At 37.8% G+C, this 23,975-nt stretch overlaps 1 protein-coding gene across 3 annotated transcripts in view; it reads right to left on the reverse strand.

Annotated features, from left to right (window-relative positions):
* Positions 1-23,975, reverse strand: part of LOC149841250 (uncharacterized) — a 72,053-nt gene that overhangs the window by 18,474 nt on the left and 29,604 nt on the right. For all 3 annotated transcript variants that reach the window (XM_090003713.1, XM_090003714.1, XM_090003715.1), the window contains 2 exons: positions 21,669-21,755; positions 21,428-21,567 (listed from right to left, as the gene is read on the reverse strand). In XM_090003713.1, the coding sequence (XP_089859839.1) occupies positions 21,428-21,567; positions 21,669-21,755 (227 nt within the window). The remainder of the gene's footprint in view (positions 1-21,427; positions 21,568-21,668; positions 21,756-23,975) is intronic.

Below are 23,975 nucleotides of genomic sequence, written 5' to 3' on the forward strand. Positions count from 1 at the left end.
TCCCTCGATTTCCTATCTCTCCTCTTTGCAAGCCTGTAAATATCCTTTTCGCCCTCTTTGGTATCCAACATGTCACAAACCTCCTTATAGACCTTATCTCTCACGTTTCGCACTACTTTTTTAGCTTCCTTCTTTGCTATCATATACTTCTCCAAATTCTCATCACCGCGACTCTTACTTAGATTCCTATAACACTCTCTTTTAACCTTAATAGCTAATTTGACATCTTCGTTCCACCATGATGTATCTTTAACTAGCGGTGCACCGCCTTTATACTCACCCAATACCGCCTTAGCCACTTTTCTCATGCAACCCGCTATCTTATTCCACATTGATTCTGAATCCTCCTCGGTACACCAATCAGCTTCCTTAACTACCTGCTCTACAAACATTCATTGTTTAGCTCCTTTCAGTGCCCACCACTTAATTCTAGGATCTATCCTATGTTTATCCCTTTTGCGGTATTTTCTAATTCTAAGATCTAAAATTAAGGCTATATGTTGTGTAGCTACACTTTCTCCCGGTATAACTTTACAATCAATGCAAAACCCCTTATCTCTCTTTCTAAGTAGGAAAAAATCTATCTGACTCGTATTAACCCCACTTTTAAATGTTACTAGGTGAGACTCCCTTTTCCTAAACCAAGTGTTTGCTAAGATCATATCATAGGACAAACCAAAATCTAAAATCCTTTCTCCACTTTCGTTTCTTTCTCCTATACCATAGCCTCCATGGATACTCTCAAATCCATCCCGCTAATGCCTACATGTCCATTTAGGTCACCGCCGATGAAAAGTTTTTCATCCATACGATATCCCTTGTACTACTCCATCTAAATCTTCCCAGAATTGACACTTAATGGAATCATCTAAACCTACTTGAGGTGCATAAACACTAATAATATTAATAATATTCGTACCTAATACTAATTTAATAAGTAAAATCCTATCACCATTCCTACGGACCTCAACTACATTATCTATAAGCTCACGACTAATAACAATCCCTACTCCATTCCTAGTTCTATTTATTCTTGTATACCAAATCTTATATCCCCAAGGTTCTATCACTTTTGCTTTCTCACCTACCCATTTGGTCTCTTGTATCTTTCTCCTACACATAACATCTACTAACTCTACCAGCTTACCCGTTAAAGACCCTATGTTCCAAGTGGCTAACCTAAGTTTATGTTCTTGAACTATCTTCTTTACCCCCACCCGTCCAACAAAATGAGAGAACCCTTGCCTATTTGACACCACACCTGGGCGCCGATGTGACGCGTCGCTTCTGGGCGACGACCTAGCAACCCTTGCCCATTTATCACTGCTTCCGAGCCTATCTAGTACAGTGTGTCGCTCAGTAGTGAACGCCCCAACGAAATTCTTATATTGGTTCGTATGCATAAGTTGTAAGTTTTTATGTTGGTTGTCACTGGCCTACCGCAACCCTCCTCCTTTATCCGGGCTTGGGACCGGCAGTGTACACTAAACAGTTATACACAGCCTAAAAATAGTTAAACAATTAAGCAGAAAAGTAAATTCAGCAAACAAGAAAATAAAGAGAAAGAAATCAACTCAAAATGCATCACACCTGGGTCGAAATTCCTATTTGAGGAATTTTAACAAACACTTAGTCTGCAGTTCCAAAAAAGTTCCGCATATTTTAGTTCCTTAAACGCAGGCATGGAGGCCAAATCAAGCATACAGATTTCTCAACGTAGAATCAGGAAGAGGGTAGAGGGACTCAAACCGTAATAGACTCAGGCACGGAAGAGATCCGGCTGAGGGGGGATGAAGTCGACAGCACCGGCGTCACACGCAGGCCAACCGAATCCACTTCACACCCCACGAACTCAGCATGCGGGTCTCACCTACGTAGAATCAGGAAGAGGTTCTTCCAGCGAGGGCACAAGGGGGTCGTCGCCGTGGAAGAGGGCGGTCGCCAGAGCAGGGTTGCCAGGGAAGGTGAGTCTCCGGCAAGAGAGGTGCGCACTAGGGGGGGTTGGATGGCGTGCGACACTCGCTGGGTGTGGCCGGTGCTGAGAGAAAGCGAGGGCTCGTGGTTGTCGGAGGTCAATGGGAGCACAAGAGGAACGAGAGGGCCCGTGGTCGTCGATGGTGGCCGGTGTTGGATGGCGTGCGACAGTGGTGGCCGACGATGGGGTGGGATGAGGGTTTTCGGTGAGTGCACAAGGTGCCCGGTGTTGGCTGGCGTGCAACAGTGGTGACCGACGATGGGGTGGGATGAAGGTTTCCGGCGAGGGCATAAGAGGTCCGGTGCTGGATGGCGAACGACAGTGGTGGCGATGGGGTGGGATGAGGGTTTCCGGCGAGTCACAAGGGAGCAACGGTCACAAGGGGCAACCATCGGCGAGTCACAAGGGGCAACGATCACAAGGGGGGCACAAGAGGAATGAGAGGGCTCGTGGTCGTCGATGGTGGTTGGTGTTGGATGGTGTGCGACAGTGGTGGCCGACGATGGGGTGGGATGAGGGTTTCCGGCGAGTGCACAAGGTGCCCGGTGTTGGATGGCGTGCGACAGTGGTGACCAACGATGGGGTGGGATGAAGGTTTCCGGCGAGGGCACAAGAGGTCCGGTGCTGGATGGCGTGCGACAGTGGTGGCAATGGGGTGGGATGAGGGTTTCCGGTGAGTCATAAGGGGGCAACCCTACTCCCTTTTCTTTTTTCTCAAATTCCGTTTTACTTTCCAGCCAAAAAAATTTCTGCTATTCCTTTCAGAATAAAGTCCTCCAAAAAGAAAATCATGTACTCTGAAAAGGGATCCACATCTGAATCAGATCTAAGGTGTTCGTCTTGTGCCTTCTTTTATTTCAAATTCCTTTATCATTTCTCCAAAAAAAAAGGGAAAGCTTGTTGTTCCAAAAAAAAAAGGTGGAACCAGTGTTGTTAAAAACGTGTCTCAAAGCACAAAAAGTATGCCTCACCTCAAGGTGGGGGCCTTTTTGCCTTGAGGCGCACTTGCCTTGAGGTGCACGCCTCAAGCATAAGGCATGCGCCTCACATTTATGAGTCAAATGGAGGTCAAAGCCCCCATTTGATTCAATTTTGGGGCTAAATAGCCAGAACTTTGGGCTATCTCCCTTCCTGCTCTCTCGGTCTAGTCTCTCGGACTCCTTGCGTCTCTGGCAAAGAAAAAGAAGAATAAGGTATGCTTGCATCTCTCTCTCCCTACTCTCTTTGCTCCTCCTGGGTCTCTCTCTCAGTCCCTGCTCTCCCTGCGTTTCTCTCTCTTTCCCTACTCTCCATGTTGCATTAATGTTACTTTACATGTTAATCTCATATTTTTTCAGTATTTATTTGAGATTTTTTATTTTTTATTGGTTGTTGTTTCATCAATAAAGCATTTTTTTATTTGTAATTTTAGATATTTTTTTTAAGTTTTCAAACAAAAAAATTGAGGCTTATGTCTCGCTTCGCCTCAATGCTTTTCACGACATTGGGTGGAACGAATCTTACAGATTCAAATATGAATCTGCTTGCCAATCTATCCTCGAGTTCTTTTGTTCCTTCTTGATTCTTTCTTTCTTTCTTGTTTCTCGAAATAATATATATATTTCTGTTCCAGCATATATCATCTGCGAAATTCTGTTGGTTTGAAGTTACTGTTATCGACCGACAAAATAAAAAACCGGTGCTGGTTTTTCTGCTTTCCTTCTATCTTTTCCAAATAACCCTCTTGTTATGGCTACCCTAAGTTCCAGCTCTCTCATTAACTCTTCCTTCTTTAGTTAACTTGTCTTTGACAAGTTAGACTTTTCCAACTTTGTTACTTGGAAGAAGCAGATCATCCCCTTTATCAGCAACCATGGTTTGATTTGACATCTAGATAGCACTCTACTTGTTCCTACGGAGTTTTTATTACATTCTGAATTAAAGGATGGCAAGCAGACATATAAGCTTGTGCCAAATTTGGATTTCTCCATATGGTCTAAAATGAACCAAGTTGCCGTTGCCTATATTACAACCACTTTATCTATAAAAATCTTACTTCATAACCATGTCAGTTTTGTAATAAAGTACAAGGGACAAAAACAATGTCACAATGTGACTACAAGAAGACACAAAACACATAAGCAAGTTGTCTCTAATAGACAAGATATAATATGCTACAAAGGGCAAACACCATATACACACACACAAAGGAGAAGAGAGAACTTAAAACTAATAATGTGTTTATTGATAAAATGCTTGAAAAAACATTGTTTTGAGATGGGGCAAAGCACCCATATTTATACACAAAATGGGACCCAAGGGGGGCTCCCATGGAGTCGTTGGGAGCCCCCCAATGGCTCTAATGAGGACCCCTTTACATTATTCAATGAAATAAAAAAATAAACTAAAAATAACCCTAATAGACTTGTATTTTACACAAAAAGGAAAGGACTAAATTGCCCCAAGTGGGCATTACAAAGGACAAAAGAAAATAATATATATATGGTAACCACATATATGATATACATATATTTTAACATCCCCCCCCTCAAACTAACGATGAGATTATCGAAAGTTTGCTTAGAAGAAAGGAGAACATAGGGGATGGTAAAGCTTTGGTAAAGAAATCTTCAAGCAGACACTCTGAAGTGACGTATGGAAGTTCGATAGTGCCACATAAAAACTCATCTCGAGCATAATGACAGCCCATTTTAATATATGATTGCTAGCAATGTAGATGATACTTTTGTTGTCGCAGCATAGTTTCGAAAGAATAGAGATGACAACTCCAATATCTTTAGGCAGACTTTTTAACCAAACAAGTTTTGTTGTAGTGGTGGTCATTGCCATATACTTGGCTTCTGTGGAAAATAAATAAACCTTTTGTTGCTTCTTACATCCCCAAGAAATCAACGATTCTCCAAGAAAAACACGTGGTAGAAATACGATCATACGGGTTTCCACCTCAATCAGATATATGCAATTAAATTTAGAGATGAAAAACGGGATGAGAATAGCCCTTTTGTGATTGTTTCCTTCAGATATTTGATAATTCGCACGACAACTGCCATGTGAATAGTAGTAGAAGTATTTTGGAACTGACATGCAATGTGTACAACATGAACAATGTTTGGCTTGGTAATACACAAATATGTTAGAAATCCGATTAATTGACGATAAGGAGTGAAATCTTCTAAAGGAGGTTCATCATTGACTTTCATCTTAGCATTGATTACTTCTAGAGTCTTCACTTTCTTTTTGTCAGTCAAGGCAGACTTAGCAATAATATCTGATGCAAGCTTCGTTTGAGACATAACATATCCCCGAGGAGAGTATGCAACTTCAATCCCTAAAAAATATCTTAGAAATCCAATGTTTGACATATCAAAATTGTTTTTAAGAACAGTTTTAATAAACTCAATGTCCTTTTTATTATTCCCGATGATGATCATATCAACATATAACAATAAAATGGTTATGTGATCACATGCATTCTTAACAAAAATAGTTGTATCAATATAACAAAAAGTAAATCCACTATCAAGAACAACTTTACTAAAGTGATCATATCAAGCTTTGAGAGCTTTTTTAAGACGGTTGAGATTAAAGAGTTTTAAGTTAAAAGTAGGTTATTTGATATATCTTGTTTAATGAGGGACTCATATGTAATTTGTTATATTTGGCCTCTCTCTATTTAACATAGAGATTAGCCCTAATCAAGAAAGTGTGTTTTCTCATTTCACAGCCGTCTCTCTCTCTCTCTCTCTCTCTCTCTCTCTCTCTCTCTCTCTCTCTCTAGGTTCCTGCGCATCTCATCTAAACTTCTACATGGTATCAGAGCGATAGATCTCAGGAGCGTGATCGATCGTGATTGATCTACACCAACGAAAAGAAAAGTTGGAACCAGGTGTGCACATTCATTTTTTTTGCGTAGATCTGATAACAGATCTGGTGTCTGACTAAGGTCATGACCCAGATCTGTCATCAGATATAAGGTGAATGCGTGTCTTCAGGTGGTCTCTTGCCGTGATTCCTTGTCGTAACCCCTGTCAGTGTTGGATCTGGATGTGTAAGGTGGTCTCTTGTCGTAACCCCTGAGTTGTGGGATTTTTTTTGTTGTCGTGATTCCTGTGTCTGGGAGCAACTGTCGTGATTTCTGTGTTTGGGAGCAGCTGCCGTGATTTCTGTGTTTGGGAGCAGCTGCTGTAACCCCTCTGTTGTGAAATTTTTTTAAGCTGTCGTGATTTCTGTACCTGGGAGCAGCGGCAGTAAGTTTTTTTCTCATATTATCTTTGGTTGTGAATCTGGATGCCGAGTTCAACATGGTTCTGTTCTTCTCAGATCTCATTTTCTGTGTTGTTTTGTGGTCGTGAACCTTGATGCCGAGTTTCGACGTGGTTCAAGTTTTTTTCAGATCTCATTGCCTGATCTGATCTGATATCTGTTTTGGGCTAAATAACCCTGTGTAGTTGTGAAAGAAGCTGTCGTATGAGGGTAAAATGCATTGTTTTTCTTTGCTGACGTGATTTTATCCCTGATGTGGGATGAACAGCTTTGGGTGGTCGTGGAAATTGACTGACACAAGATTATGAAATATGTTGCTCCTGTGTTAGTTGGCTTGTGGTTGATGAACATTAAATTTTTTTTAATCATAAGTGATTAAGAGAGTGAATCGGTTTTCTTTTGCAGCAGTTTTTTAGCATCAAATATCTCATTCCCTGTTAAGTATTATTCAGTATGGGTGATGTTTCGAAATTTGATTCCAAAAATGAGAATATTGGGAAATATAAGGCATTTGCAAACCCCTTTGCGTATGGTTCTTCTGTGAGATTGAATTAAACAAACTATGTCAGGTGGTCCAGAACGTTTATGATGTCGGTATCTGGACATCGTAGAAAACATATTTTGTTGGAAAATGAACCAAATGAAAAGGTGGGCAAATATATTACTTGGGACGAAGATAATGACATTGTTATGTCATGGATCATGAATAGTGTTGAACCTCATATTGCAGATGGTCTAATTTACTATAATACAGCCAAACAGATGTGGGACAATCTTCGAGATACGTACTCACAAGAGACTAATGTGAGTCGTATCTTGCAAGTCGAACAGGAAATATATAATTTACAGCAGGGAGATCAGACCTTGGCCCAGTACTATGCCTCCGTCAAAGCTGTGTTTGAAAGACTTAATGCTCACAGACCTCTTTGTTATTCAAAACACAAGGATCATCAAGAACATACTATGGTTGCTCGGTTTCTCACTAGTTTATCTTCTGAATTCTCTGTTGCAAAAGTCAAAATGCTGACTGGATCCGATGTACCTACTCTTGCTGATGCATACAATCGTCTGAGTAGACTTGCTATCTCTCTTCCACAATCTCATTCTGTGTCTCAGTCATCTGCTCTCGCTGTCTCATCTGGTTATGGGCGTGAAAATATTCAGAACATCAAAGGACGAGGTTGTGGCAGAGGTATAGGAGGCTGAGGAAAACTTCAATGTACATTCTGTGGAAAATCTGGACATTTAGAAGATCGTTGCTGGGATAAGCATGGCCGACCTTCTTTTTCTTCATCAAAGTCAAATGCTCCAAAAGCAAATGTTACTATACTAGAGGTAACAAATGCACATGAGAATACCTCTGCAAGTGACAGTATCACCCTCAGTCGAGCAGAATATGATGAGTTGATAGCTCTTCGCCCGTCGAGCTCCTACTCTCTTGTAGCTGGTGTTGCCTACTCAACAGGGAATGATAGTAAGTGGATTATTGACTCTGGTGCATCCAGACATTTGCGTGGAAATTCGTTTCTCCTTTCCGATCTAAAGGATATTAATGTTCATCGAGGAGTCTCATTAGCTGATGGGAGTTCCTCACCACTTGTTGGTCAGGGAAATGTTTCTATATCCTCCTCCTTACAGTTGAAAAATGTTCTACATGCTCCAAATTTTCCTCAAAGTTTACTCTCTGTTAGTTGTCTTACTAAAGAACTAAATTGTAGAGTGATATTTGATCCGATGGGTTGTCATTTTCAGGATTTATTGACGGGGAAGAAGATTGGTGGAGGTTATGAAGAAAATGGAGTCTACTACCTACATCATCCACTGGGTAATGTTTATGCTGCAGTGGACCACTACTCCAGTCCTGTTCAGTGGCATCGTCGTCTTGGTCATCCTTCATTGTCAAAGCTTCGTTATGTCTTTCCTCAAATTCCTTCTACTACATCATTGCAGTGTGAAGCATGTCAGTTGGGCAAGCATCATCGAAGTTCGTTTCCTTCGAGTCAGAGTCAGTCCAGTCATAAAATTTTTGAACCTCTCCATGCAGATGTATGGGGTCCTAGTAAAATTCCTACTATGACTCAGTGTTGATATTATCTTGTTATTGTTGATGACTTTTCTAAGTTGTCGTGGGTGTTCTTAATAAAAGAAAGATCTGAAGTTCCAAGTATTATCAAATCCTTAATTCTTGAAATAAAGACTTAGTTTGAATCTGTTGTCAAGATTGTTCGCACTGATAATGCTCTTGAGTTTAAATCAAAAGCCCTGTTACAATTTTACCAAGATCATGGCATTCAACCCCAAACCACTTGTGCCTATTCATCTCAGCAAAATGGTGTGGTTGAGAGAAAACACAGGCACCGACTTGATGTTGCACGGACCCTTATGATACAATCCAATGTTCCTGCGGTATATTGGGGTGATGCGATTATCATTGTTTGTTACCTGATCAACCGCATGCCTTCATCTTTTGTGGGAGATCAAATTCCATTACATATCCTAAAACCTAATGCCCCACTCTTCGCTTTCTCACCTAAAATTTTTTGATGTGTTTGCTTTGTACACAAACTTGGCCCTGGCCCTGACCGTGATAAACTAGATGCTCAAGCTACAAAATGCATATTTATAGGTTATCCAAAAAATCAAAAGGGATATTGATGTTATGATCCAATTTCTCGCCGAGAGTATGTCAATGCGGATGTATCTTTCTTGGAATCCATTCCATATTACTCTAGCATTGGTTCCCAGATGCAAGTTGATCCAGCTGAGTCTTTTCCATTACCTATACCTCCTTTTCCTTTGGAGTATGTGCCCTCATTACCGAACCAAACTTCATCCTCTTCACGATTTAATAATCCTCCATTGGTATATGTGCGTAGAGCTCCATCTCCTCCGGTGCCTTCATCTTCCTCTTCTCCTGAGGTAAGTACTACTGACAACAGTGATCTTCATGATGATGATAACAAGCCAATCGCTCTATGAAAGGGGACTCGACAATGTACCTTATATCCCATATCTCATTTTGTGTCCGATGTCAGAATTGGAAATCAGATGGAAACCTTTATTTCAGCCTTATCTGTTGAAACTATTCCTCTGAACTATCAACAGGCAGAGCTAGATAACAGGTGGAAGTTGGCTATGCAAGAAGAAATGGATGCTTTATTGTCTCAGCATACATGGGATCTAGTTTATTCCCCAATGGAGGATGACATTGTTGGATGCAAATGGGTATATACAATAAAGTACAAATCAGATGGTTCTATTGAAAGGTACAAGGCCAGACTAGTAGCAAAAGGGTATACTCAGACCTATAGTATTGATTTCTTTGAAACCTTTTCTCCTGTTGCACGGATGGACACCATTCGTCTTGTTCTCTCAGTAGTTGTTAATCATGGTTGGAGTTTGTGTCAATTAGATGTGAAAAATGCATTTCTATATGGGGATCTATCTGAGACAGTTTACATGCAACAACCTCCTGGCTTCGAGGTTGAGGGGGAGTGTCAGAAGGTGTGTAGATTGAGAAAGGCAATATATGGATTGAAACAAAGTCTGCGTGCATGGTTTCAAAAGTTGTTTGAAGTGATGTCGAGTTTTGGCTTTAATAGGTCAGCGGCAGACCATACATTATTTATTAAGAAAACCAACTCAGGCATAGTTGTTATGGTGGTATATGTGGATGACATCATTCTTACAGGAGATGATGTGAAAGATATTGAAGCCACAAAGGCTCATCTTCAAAAACACTTTGTTACAAAAGACCTTGGCTCACTTAGATATTTTCTGGGTATAGAAGTTGCCAGGAGTCGTGAAGGGATGGTTTTGTCCCAACGGAAGTATGTTCTTGACTTATTAAAGGAAACTGGAATGCTGGGAGCTAAACCAGCTAATATCCCCATGGACCATAAAGTTCAGTTGTTTGAAGAAGGGTCGAAACCCGTTGACTGCAAAAGCTATCGCTCACTAATAGGGAAGCTACTATATGTAACTGTGACCAGGCCGGATATTGCTTTAGCAGTATGCAAAGTTAGCCAATTCATGGACAAACCAACTGAGGTACACTGGAATGCCGCTATAATGATTCTCTCCTGGAAAAGGGTTATTACTCAAGAAAGGTGGAACTCTTGATATAGTGGCTTACTCTGATGCTGACTATGCAGGATATGTAGTAGATAGAAAATCTACCACAGGATTCTGTGTGTTTTTGGGAGATAACCTAATTTCATAGAGAAGTAAGAAGCAAAATGTGGTTGGTAGGTCTAGTGCAGAATCAGAATATAGGGCTATGGCCCAAACAACTACTGAATTAATGTGGGTTCGTACTATTCTGAATGATCTTCAGGTGAAGGTTTCTTCTCCTATGACCATGATGTGTGATAACAAGGCCGCCACATATATAGCAAACAATCCTGTCTTTCATGAGAGGACAAAGCATATTGAGGTTGATTGCCACTATGTAAGAGATATGGTTCAAGCTGGTCATATCACTACCAAATATCTAAAGTCTGAGGACCAAGTTGCAGATATGTTTGCAAAGCCTCTTGCTAGACCAAATTTCTCAAAATGCTGTGACAAGCTGAGCATGATCGATATCTATGCTCCAGCTTGAGGGGGAGTGTTGAGATTAAAGAGTTTTAAGTTAAAAGTAGGTTATTTGATATATCTTGTTTAATGAGGGACTCATATGTAATTTGTTATATTTGGCCTCTCTCTATTTAAAATAGAGATTAGCCCTAATCAAGAAAGTGTGTTTTCTCATTTCAGAGTCGTCTCTCTCTCTCTCTCTCTCTCTCTCTCTCTCTCTCTCTCTCTCTCTCTCTCTCTCTCTCTCTCTCTCTCTCTCTCTGCCTAGGTTCCTGCGCATCTCATCTAAACTTCTACAAAGACCATAAAGAGTTTTATTAAGTTTAAAAAAATTCTTTCTCAATCTCAAAACCCGGTGGAGGATCCATGTAGACTTCTTCACAAAAGTTCCTATGTAAAAATGCATTTTTGATGTTTAATTGGTAGATAGGTCATTGTTTAATAGATGTTAAAGCTATTAAAGTTCTTACACTAGTCATCCTAGCAACTAGAGCAAAGGTCTCCTCATAATTAATTTCACATTCTTGTGCATACCCTTTAGCAACTAACCTAGCTTTGTATTTTTCTAATGACTCATCACTCTTAGTTTTGACTTTATAAACTCATCTACACCCAATAGCCTTTCTTTTTCAAAGGGAGACTTACAATTGTCCAAGTTTTAGCTTTGTTGAGTGCTTCTAATTCAAGTTTCATAGCATCTATCTAATGTGGATGTTGCTTGGCTACTTTAAAGTTGGTAGGTTCATGAAAGAAATGGATCATCATTAGACAAGTTCTATAATTTGGGAAAAAAGAATCATATGACACAAATTTTTGAGATATACTAATCCTAGAAGATCACCTAAGTAGTGATTCTTCTACTTAGTCTTCTAAGGAAATGTTTTGTGAATACATGTCAAAAGCATTTTGATGCTCATTTCCCTCTCACCGATTATACACATGGATATCATTAGGATTCTCATTGGGAGAATCATCATTTTGATGAAAATTGTCATCACAAACATTATCATAAATAGTATCATTAGAATCTTTAGACTTATTTCTAGGTAACAAGTCAAAGAGAAAAGAATAATCAACATCTTCCTTGGGTTTTTGATGTTCAAATCCATTTTATTCTTCAAGAAAAGTCGCATTTCTTGAAATATAAATTTTTTTATTTTATCATAACACATGCATCCTTTTTCATTTTGACCATAGCCACTAATAGCACATTCAAGAGCTTTTGGTGAAAGTTTATTTAGTCCTTAAAAAATGACAAAGCATTTACAACAAAAAATTGTTAATCTTTTAAAATTCGAAGATATTTTGAACAATTTTATAAAGGAAGAAATATTTTTTAAAGATGAGGATGACATCCTATTTATAAGATAAATTGCAGAAAGTGCAGCTTCAGAACAACAGTTTTTTAGAACATTTTTAGAAATAAGAAGAGTTCTTGTTGTTTCGATAAGATGCCTGTATTTTCTTTCGACAAGGTCATTTTGTTGAGGAGTCCTTGGACAAGATCTTTGATGAATAATGTCATTTTGTTTAAGGTTGTTTTGAAATTCATTTGACACATATTCTCCTCCGAAATCAGATCTAAAAATTGCTATATTATTTTGAAATTGATTTTGAATAAGGATATGAAATTTTTTAAAAATAAAAAAAACATTGGATTTGTTTTTAATAAAATAAACTCAAGTGTATCGAGTGAAATCATCGATAAAAACTACATATTGTGAATATCTTACTTTAGACATAACAGGTGTCTGTCTCCAAACATCTGAATGCACTAATTCAAATGGTCTCTTAGAAATAAATTTGCTATGTTGATAAGGAAGAGAATGCATTTTTCGAATAATACAATCATTGCATGTAAATTCTTTTTCACTACAGAATTTTTCTAAGGAAAAAGATATAACTTAGAGCAACTAGGATAATTGAGCATTTTTTGCCAAGTGACAATATCTTTGGACTGGACATGATTACAAAATGATTTGGATGACAATAACAAAAAATCCACATAATATAGGTCTCCTCTTCTATGACCTTGCCCAATCCGCTTCTTGGACTGGAGATCCTGCACATAGCAATTGGCAGGTGAAAAAGAGGCACTACATTCAAAATCGGTTATTTGAGAAACAGAGAAAAGATTTAAGTTAGGTTTTGGAATAGCTTTAATTTTTTGAACATAAAATGCTTTGTTTTTGCTCAAAATCTTTTTAAGGTTTTCCGTTCCTTTAAATTCCATCAGTCGTGGAAATAAATGATTTAAAATAATTAAGGCTTGGATAAAATAGATGCATTTGAGGTCATATGAAAGGAGGCACCCGAATCAAGGATCTAAGAGGACATACCGGGAGTTGATGAGACTCTGACACCGAAAGTGAAAGGTATGGAGGAATTATTTCTCATAAATTGTTGGAGAGTTTTCATAAGTTTCACAATGGTATCCTTTTGTTAAAATGTATCTCTTATATATATATATATATAATATAATATTGCATCAATACCCGATAGGGGTATTTTTGTAAAATCACATAGTTGTTTTAGAAAACAACTATTTTCAGTTTTTTGTTAAAATGTATTTTTCTTTTCTTATTTTTTCATTTATTTTTTTGTATTTTTTAAAGGCCAAAAGGGGCTCCAACCATAGAGTCGTTGGAGCCCCCAACGGTCACAAATGTGACTGTTGGAGGCTCCCAACGACTCCATGGGAGCCCCCTTTTGGGCTCTCCTTTTGAGGCATTTTGCCTCTCTTTCTCTCCTCCCCCTTTTGTATAAATAGGGGTGATCCCCTTGTATATTTTTCATTCTTGAGAGCTCTCTCTCTTTTCAATAAGAGGCTTTTTATATTGTTGCCTTCTTAAAGGCTTGTGCTTGTATTGTCTCTTAGTGGATTTGTGATATTGTCTCTTTATTCATTGTTGTAAGTGCTTGTATGCACTTTTTATATTTCCGCAATATCTCATTAGATGGTATCAGAGCCACTCGATTCTTAAAGGAAAGGTGTGGTTCGTGTATTTCATATTTGGTGAATCTCTTCTCACTTCTTGGCAACATCATGGAGGCAAAGATTGACCTATCCTTCAAGCTCAATGGAAAGAATTATATGATGTGGGCATCGACAATGGAAAATAATCTCAAAGGAAAAAAACATTGGGGTTTTGTCATGGGCACCGTTCCGGAACCTAAGCTTATGCTCACAAAGGACGAAGAAGGTCAAGAAAAGGCTCTTGAAGGAGATGCTCGCCTCAAGGCCATTGAAAATCATCAAAAAGAAGTGGAAGATTGAGAAAGCAATCACGCAAAAATCCTTGCGTGGTTTATGAACAATGTTGAGCTTAAGGTATGTGCTAATATAGCTAAATTTCGTAGAGCCAATGAGGCTTGGTCCTTTATGAAGGGTATGTATACCCAAAAGGATCTTGCAAGAGCATATTTCTTGCAAAAAAAGATTAGAACCACCAAACAAGGTGATTCTAGCATTCAAGACTATTATAGTGCCCTAAACCCACTATGGGATGAATTGGCTCTCTTGGAGCCAAAATGGGTTTCTATGGAAGATATTGATTTAAGACAAAAACAAATGGAACAAGAACGATTGTTTCAATTCATTTTTGGGCTACGTCCCGAATTTGAGCAAGTGAGATTCTCACTTCTCCATAGATCTATTTTTCCTCCTATTGAGGATGCTATTGCCGAAATCACTCAAGAGAAGACAAGACTTGGCATGAGTAAACATGTTGATGAAGTACTTGTCATATCAAAACCGGGTAACAATGTTAGAACCCATAAACCTCCTCATTTTGAGAAACAAGGAAACTACAATGGAGGAAGAAAAATGATTGTTTGTTATCATTGTTATGAGCCGAGTCACATTAAACCCGCTTGTCCAAAGCTTAATGGAACTTTCAAGCCTAAGGTGGCCTCTCTTGAAGAAACTACCACCAAAGATGATGAAGGCAAGAACAATGACATCAAAGAAACTCTTGGACAAATATCTATGGCTCTCCAACAAATTCTAAAAGTTTCTTCCTCCACATCGGGTGCGGCTATTGCTTCGTCATCTTCACCTGGTACATATTCTTGGATCCTTGACTCCGGAGCCTCTTTTCATATGACCCCCCATGAAAATGCACTTATTGATGTTTGCACCAATTCAAAGGACTCTTGTGTCTCTACGGCCGATGGAACTTTTTTAAAATTTTCAAGTATTGGCTCTTTTAAAGATTCTAAAAAATTTTGTGTTCCAAAAGTAAGAGTTGTTCCCAAACTAAATTTAAACATTTTTTCGGTCTCTCAAATTACCGACCATGAATGTGAAATATCTTTCTCATCTAATGGTTGCTTTGTGCAGGATCTCCGGTCCGGGAAGCGGATTAGGCAAGACCATAGAAAGGGAGACCTCTATTATATGGATCATCTTGATCTCCCTACAAATTATTTTTGTTCTTATGTCCAAAAAAAAACATGAAAACTTGGCATAAAAGACTTGGTCATCCAAGTTATTCCAAAATGTATCTCTTTTCTTTTGGAAACAAATTTTGTAAGGAAAAATAAATTAATTCCAAAGATTGCATTCTTGGAAAAATGAAGTCTATTCCATTTCCAACTAGAACTTTTCTCTCATGAAGACCTTTTGAATTGGTGCATTCGGATGTTTGGGGGCCTTCTCCGGTTATGTCTAAAGGGGGTTATTCATATTATGTTACTTTTATTGATGACTTTACTCGGTATGTTTGGATTTATTTTCTTAGTCATAAATCAGAAGTATTTACTTCCTTTAAAGATTTTCATAAAAAGATTCAAAATCAATTCCAAAATGACATTTATTTTAAGATCTGATTCCGGTGGTGAATACTTATCCCACGAATTTCAAAATTATTTAACCCAAAATGGAATTTGTCATCAAAAGTCATGTCCTAGGACTCCTCAACAAAATGGCCTAGCGGAAATGAAACATAGGCACATTATAGAAATCGCTAGAACATTACTTGTCTCTAGGAATATTCCAAAGAAGTTTTGGGCCGAAACCGTTCTAACCTCAACTTATCTAATCAATAGAATGCCTTCTTCCAAATTAAAAAATGCTTCTCCCTATGAAAAGCTCTTCAAATTTTCACCTGATTTCAATCGTCTTCGTATTTTTGGTTGCAAATGTTTTATCTTATTACATAAAAGGGATAAGTTGTCTCCAAAAGCAATTGAATGTGTTCTTCTAGGATATGGTGAAAATCAAAAAAGGTATAGATGTTATGATTTTAAAAATGATAAACTATATGTTTCAAAAGATGTAACATTTCTAGAAGAAGAGAACGGTTTTGATAAAATAGAAGAAACAAATGAAATTGATTATATATTCTTATATGATCTTATTGATGACATACAAGAAGATTTTCTTGAAAACATAGAAGATACACGTGAAGTGTCCCATCTTGATATAACATCCTCAAATGATAGTGATACAAATATAAATGTTTACTCAAGAAGAAATGAAGAAAATCCTATTAGTGCCCTTGAAAAATACTCTCAAATTTCTGAATCTACTGAGGAACCACAAGTTAGACATTCTTCTAGAGTATCAATACCGCCAAATAGGTTTGTATCCTATGATTCCTTAACCCCCAACTATCGGGCGTGTTTAATAACCTTACATTTTTATTTTGAACCCGCTCACTATAATCAAGCTAAATCTATACCACATTGGGTTGAAGCAATGCAAGTTGAACTAAATGCATTAAAAAAGGCTAATACTTGGAAAATAGTTAATTTGCCCTCACACAAAAAACCTATTAGGTGTCGCTGGATCTTCAAAGTTAAAACTAAAAGTGATGGCTCTTTGGAACGATATAAAGCTAGATTAGTCGCTAAGGGATACTCCCAAGAATATGGCGTTGATTATGAAGAAACATTTGCTCCCGTAGCCCGAATGACCAGTGTCAGAACCTTAATAGTTGTTGCATCAACCAAAAAATGGCCTATTTATCAACTTGACGTAAAAAATGCATTTTTAAATGGCAGTTTAAGTGAAGAAGTTTACATGGATCCGCCACCCGAAATTAATGTTAAGCAAGGTCAAACACTTCGGCTTTTGAAGGCATTATATGGCCTCAAACAAGCTCCTAAGGCTTGATATGATTGTTTCAGTGATATCATGGTAAAGTTAGGATTTCACTCTTGTTATACTGAGACTGCTCTTTTTGTTAAAAATGCAGGTACTAGTATCATAATATTGTTGCTTTATGTTGATGATATGATTATTACTGAGAATGATCAAAATAGTATTATTGATGTTAAAAATATGTTAAAAAATAATTTTGATATGTCTGATTTAGGTTTTCTTAGATATTTTCTTGGAATTGAAGTTGCATATTCTTCTCGATGATATATTTTGTCACAGATGAAGCTTGCTGCAGATATTTGTTCTAAGTCTGAGATTTCTGATGACAAGAAAGTAGAGACTCCCGAGGTTATTAATGCCAAATTACGGTTGGAGGATGAGGTTCTTATGGAAGATCCCACACCTTACAGACAACTCATTGGATCTCTTACCTATTTAACCATCACTAGACCAGATATCACCCATGCGGTTCACTCAGATAGCCAATTTCAACATGCTCCTACAACTGTGCATATGAGTGTTGTTCTCCGAATCATCCGCTACATTCGGAATACCATCAATAGAGGGCTATTTCTATCCTCCTCTTCTTTCTTGAATCTTCTTGCTTATACTGATGCATATTAAGGAGGTAATCCCAATGATCGAGTCTCAACTACTGGTTTTTGTGTCTTTTTAGGGGGACTCTTTGATTGTCTGGCGATGCAAGAAGCAGCAAAAAATTTCACTGTCATCCACAGAAGCTGAGTATCGGGCTATGGCAACCACGACAATGAAACTTGTATGGCTTCGCAGTCTGCTTAAAGACATGGGGGTTGATATTACTGAAGCCTCAAAATTATGTTGCGACAACAAGAGTGTCATCTATATTGCGAGCAATCATACATTCCATGAGCGTACAAAACATATCGAAATGGATTGCCACTATGTTCGTGACGAATTCTTACGAGGAACAATTACCCTACCGTATGTCACTTCAGAATATCAGTTGGCGGACTTCTTTACTAAAGCTCTTCCGGCTCCTCGCTTCATGTTCCTTCTTGCAAACTTTCTGTCATTTCCCCGTAAAGTTTGAGGGGGGGTGTTAAAATGTATCTCTTATATATATATATATATATATATATATATATATATATATATATATATATATATATATATATATATATATAATATTGCATCAATACCCGATAGGGGTATTTTTGTAAATTCACACAGTTGTTTTAGAAAACAACTATTTTCAGTTTTTTGTTAAAATGTATTTTTCTTTTCTTATTTTTCATTTATTTTTTTGTATTTTTTAAAGGCCAAAAGGGGCTCCAACCATAGAGTCGTTGGAGCCCCCAACGGTCACAAATGTGACCGTTGGGGGCTCCCAACGACTCCATGGGAGCCCCCTTTTGGGCTCTCCTTTTGAGGCATTTTGCCTCTCTTTCTCTCCTTCCCCTTTTGTATAAATAGGGGTGATCCCCTTGTATATTTTTCAATCTTGAGAGCTCTCTCTTTTCAATAAGAGGCTTTTTATATTGTTGCCTTCTTAAAGGCTTGTGCATGTATTGTCTCTTAGTGGATTTGTGATATTGTCTCTTTTATTCATTGTTGTAAGTGCTTGTATGCACTTTTTATATTTCCGCAATATCTCATTACACCTTTATGTCTTCATCTCTTCTTGATTCTTCACTTGAATAGATTGGACTATCTCCAACGAAAGCCACCTTTTTAAGCTTAGGGCAATCGGGTCTAAGATGTCCCAATTTATTAACAAATAAATTTTTTTCTTCACCATTGTTATTTTTCTAAAAATGAGGGGGTTTATATATCCTTGTGCTATTTCTCGATTTAGATACCGTATGGACCTCATCAATGGAGCCAAGCGAGTTTCTTGTTGGCATAGATCAGCAGAAACTTCACTAAGAGGATTAGAAGTCCATCTTAGTTGTTCAAATTCGGGTAGAAGCCCATGAATGAATGAAAAAAAAATCTTTCTCTCTCCATTTGCTCTTGCCTCATGGTAATAACACTTTCTTCCCATTGTGGTTCAAAGAAAGCAAGCTCATCCCATAGAGGAGATAATGACTATAATAGTCTTTAATACTAATATCACTTTGCTTGGTTCCTCTTACTTTTTATTGTAAAAAGAAATGTATAGCAAAGTTCCTTTTATTATACATACCTTTCATGAAGAACTATGCTTCATTTGCCTTCTTAAATTTGGTTAGATTAGCACAAATTTCTAAATTAACATTGTTTATAAACCATGCCAATAGTTTGGCATGCTCACTTTCCCAATCTTGAACTTTAAAATGGTATTCTTGAATGACTTTGGCTTTTTCTTTCTCATTCAAGGCTTTTTCTTTATTTCCTTCATTCTTAGTGAGCTTTAGTTGAGGTTCCGAAATGGTAACACATACATACCCCCAAAGTTTCTTGTCCTTGAGATTGTTCTTCATAGCGGCCACCCACGTTCTATAGTTGGTCCAATTCAATTTGAATGAGAAGTCAATCTTTGTATTTTTGTCCGCCATTGCAAAAGAGTTGAAGCACAAGAGTGAATCTAGGAACATACTTCAAAAATAAAAATAAAAAGATTCCCAAGAGGGATCAAACACCTAGGGGCTCTGATACCATGTAATTAAGTACAAGTGCCAAGAACAATATCACAAAGTGACTACAAGAAAGCATAAAACACATAAGCAAGTTGTCTCTAATGGACAAGATGTAATATGCCACAAAGGGCAAACACCATACACACACACAAAGGAGAAGAGAGCTTAAAAATAATAATGTGTTTATTGATAAAATGCTTGAAAAAGCATTGTTTTGAGATTGGGCAAAGCACCCATATTTATACACAAAATGGGACCCAAGGGGCTCCCATAGAGTCGTTGGGAGCCCCCAAATGGCTCTAATGAGGACCCCTTTACATTATTTAATGAAATAATAAAAAGAAAAAGAAAAAGAAAAAGAAACTAAAAAATAACCCTGATAGATGTGTATTTTACATGGAAAGAAAAAGACCAAATTTCACTTAGTGGGCATTACAAAGGACAGAAGGAAATAATATATATGTATATATATGGTAACCACATATATGATATACATGTATTTTAACAAGTTTTGGCAGAGTTTCATGTCTGAATATAGTGAGAGAGAGAGAGAAGATGAATGAATCCTATGGGACATTCCTCTATTTCTAAACGCATGAGAGGATGTCCCTAGGTATGTTTATATAGAAAACAATACAGATATTGTTTTAGATCAGGATTGTTTCACAAGACGGTGAGTTGGACTAAAACTGGTCCAGCAATATGGCTAAAATACCCTCAGTTGGGTTCCTGTTATGACCAGAATTCCTATTATGGCCAGAATAACCTCACGTTTTCTATCCTTAACATGCTCCACATTCGCAACACCCCCCCCCCCCACCCCCACACACCCATGTAGGCTATCATGAAATCCATGAACTAGCTCATGCTCAAAATCTTCCATTAATATCTTACTGATAACACATTAGCTGGTAGGCAAAGCTTGATGATTCATAAAAAATTCCATAAAAAACCTAAAGGACTTTCCATTGATTACCTAAGATCTGGTGCTATCCATGAAATCCAGCGAAAACTTTACAATCCATCCATGCACTCCTATGTCACCTGGGTATGGATCAAGAGGGTACGACATAGCAATTCCAAAAAATGTGGGTACGAGGATATGGCTATATATATATATCAAATCAATACAAAATAAGTTCAAAATAAACTGAATATAATCTAAATATATATGCTGTCTAAAATATATATTATATACTGAAAATATAATTATAAATTATAAGTTGAATACAAACTTGTATGTACGGAAGGTAAAATGTCATGTCCCGGTGTCGACGCATGTTGACATGGGTACGGAGGGTAAAATAGTGTGTTCCAGCACCATAGCCAAAGACATTAGCCGTCCTCTGACATGTCTTATAAATCCATGTCCAAAAGTCCTACACCATATTTTGCTCAATGGCATGCATCTACCAGCTGCCCTGCAAAAGCCTCAGAAGGCTGAGGCTGGTTCGTGGAAACAACTATTCTCTCAACCCCCCAAAATGATAAAAGCCTCAAACATAAGTGTTCTGCTTTTTATAAACATTTTAAGGCATTCTGAATAGCATAACTTATTGGAAATGTTTCTAACGCTGTCTTATGCATTCAGAGCAGTCATTATCATACAGTATAGTTATTACTAAACCGTCGATTGCAGCCAATATATGACAATATACAAAGTGTCACCATAAATAGGATACCCTTAAGTACCTGGGAAAACATTACATTTTCCAAATGTTGGTAAATTAACAAGTGCATAATCCTTCACCTATTTGGCTGTTTCAAACAAATTGCAAAAACATGGTGTATTTCCTTTAAAAAAGTATGAAACATGACTTGTTATCACAAATAAGACCCATGAAGCTAGGGCACTTACAGAAATTCAGAAAATAAGTAGAAATCCCATTTTGCATGAAAAAATACCTTCTATATCGATAGTATTCCTCACGAGCTATTCTAAGTTGTCTTCTAAGTGTAGCCATTGACTTTTCATCTGCATCATAGTCCATGTCATTTTCCCCTAATCTGCCTCCTGTTGGTTTGAAACATGGATCTTCTCTAAACTGAAAGCAATACGGAAAAAAATTTGTAGTTAAGAGAAAACTTCAGCCTGAAAAGGTCTAAGTTATTATGGAGAAATTTTAGAGACAGGTGATAAAAGTACCATCCGATGCAACATATCATCAACAACATCCATATAGGGCCTCAATGGATCACGCTTGGACATCTGCTTTGATGTTGCTTGAGCAATCTAACATAGAAAGCCAGAAGTAAATATGCAATTTCAAAGTAAAAGAATTTAAAAAAAAAGCAGAAATTCTTGAATTATATTGTAGTAACTGGAGGAAGCATTCTCATAATTGATGTCATTATAAAATGTATCACAAAGAGCAGGAGATGATCATCAGCCACAAACAACTTAAAGAAGTAAATTATGTCAATTAAACATAGCTCTATTGTTAGGTACTAGGTGCCATTGACATAATAGACAACGCCTGGTATGGATATAATCAATGGCACTGCAAGCAGATGAGCACAACTACTATTCTGGATTTTTGTGTTCAAGTTTTAGGATTAAGGTATGAAAGTTCCAAATGTTTGGCTTAGGAAAGGAAGCATTTTCGATTCTGAAGAGAATCTGAAGGGATTGGATCGAAATCTGATAAATCATGTGACAGTTCCTTAGTTTTGGAGTTGACATCCTAAAAATCAAGATTTAGGTCTAACAACCTGTTAAAAATTTATTAACAATGTATACCCATCGGAAGCAACTAGATCACGGATTCAATGTAGAGCAATTGGTCAATTACTCGACCTTGTATGATCTTACCAAGATTGTCTCGTGCTTTTCAACAAGTGCTTGATTTAAGAAATAAAAAGAAAACAAATATATTTAACTTAGTTTTCATAGGCGCTAGGCGGAGCCTAGGCGGTGAGCCCCTAAAAAGGCCTAGGTGGTACCCCAAAAAAAAAACATAAAAAACATAATAAGAAACATGTATATTGTCTTCTCTTTCTTCTTCTTCTCCTCGAAGAAGAAAACAAATGATATGTCTTCAAAAAAAACTTCAAAAAAACAAAAAAAAAACTAGGCGGCAATATAGGGCCCCACCACCCAGACCTGGTCGCCCAGGCAGTAGGGTTGTGCCTTTGACAACTAAGATATTTAAAGAAAATAAGAAAACTTAAACTAAAAAGGGAAAGTGCACTTAGTAAGATGTTCCGCAGGTGTTGTTTATTGTCTTCGGCACTCAGAATCTCTAGAGAATTCCAAAACACTTCACTCATTTTGTAAAGTGAATAGTGTTGAAATATATGTACGAATACTTGATCATCTAAGTCTAAGAGATTCGGCCAACCGCGTGACGCACTCGCGTCGACGCGACACAAGTGTGTGTGCAGCACCCGGTGCGGTCAACGAACCCTAGGTGCGGTCAATGCACCCAGGGTCATTTTTATCCAAATTTAAGACTGGAAAAAAACGCCCAATGTTTTATTGCTTGAGAGGAGGATTAGGGCAAAAGTATTTTGCCCTAATCCTCCTCCCCAGCCTCCCTCATGAAGCCGACGCCAACGTCGCCTCTGACGCCTTCGTCGACGTCGACGGTCTCTGACTCATTCCGACCGCTCCTCACTTATCAGGTACATCTCTCTCTCCCATTCTCACTCACTCTCTCTCTCTCTCTCACGAGCTCTCCATCACTCTCGGTCGGTCTCTCTCTCACTCTCAATCACTTAGAATACACCTCCAGGAAGTTCCCTCACAACCATGATGTCAACTCCCTCTGCTATCTTTCTCTTCAATGTGGAAGAGTCGGCTAGCTGAAAAAGCAAAAGAAAAAAAAATAAGAACATTAAGCAGCATTCATGAAAGAGATCAAAACGTATCTCATATCTATATCTTACCAACCTAGAGAAGCTAATATATCAAAGTCATCAATTATCAATAATGAAAAAGTTTTGTTGAATCAAATAATAAAATATTTAATTTGTTTTTGTCTGAAACAGATAATAGATAATACAGAATTTCCATTTTTATGCAAGTCGAGCATGAATCAAGTTTTCCTTTGACTGGAAAGAGGGAAATAGTTTATTGGGCTTCAACATATATCAGAAGTTGAAATGATCATAAGATTTTCAAACAATGTGACTCAAGCATGCAGATGTGGCTCAAAACAGGAACTGCAATTGTGCCATCATCACTCTCTCATGGAAGGAGACTATGAAGTCAAAAGAGTGATACAATCACGTGGAGAACAGAGTTTATCCATGTTACCCAACGAAGATATTATGTAAATGCTCTTGGATATATAAATATGCATATAAAACATGTATATGCAGTCAAGGGTGTCATCATATAAGAATACACTCATGAATGACAAACCACCCCATCCCCTTTTGAAAAACCCAGTCTAAGAAGTAACAGTTGACCTAATATGATTTGTGAGATATTAGGGTATTGTTTTCTTCA

This window comes from Nuphar pumila, chromosome 4 (genome assembly GCF_984573655.1).
Source record: "Nuphar pumila chromosome 4, dmNupPumi1.hap1.1, whole genome shotgun sequence".
In the NCBI taxonomy this organism is placed as follows: Eukaryota; Viridiplantae; Streptophyta; class Magnoliopsida; order Nymphaeales; family Nymphaeaceae; genus Nuphar; species Nuphar pumila.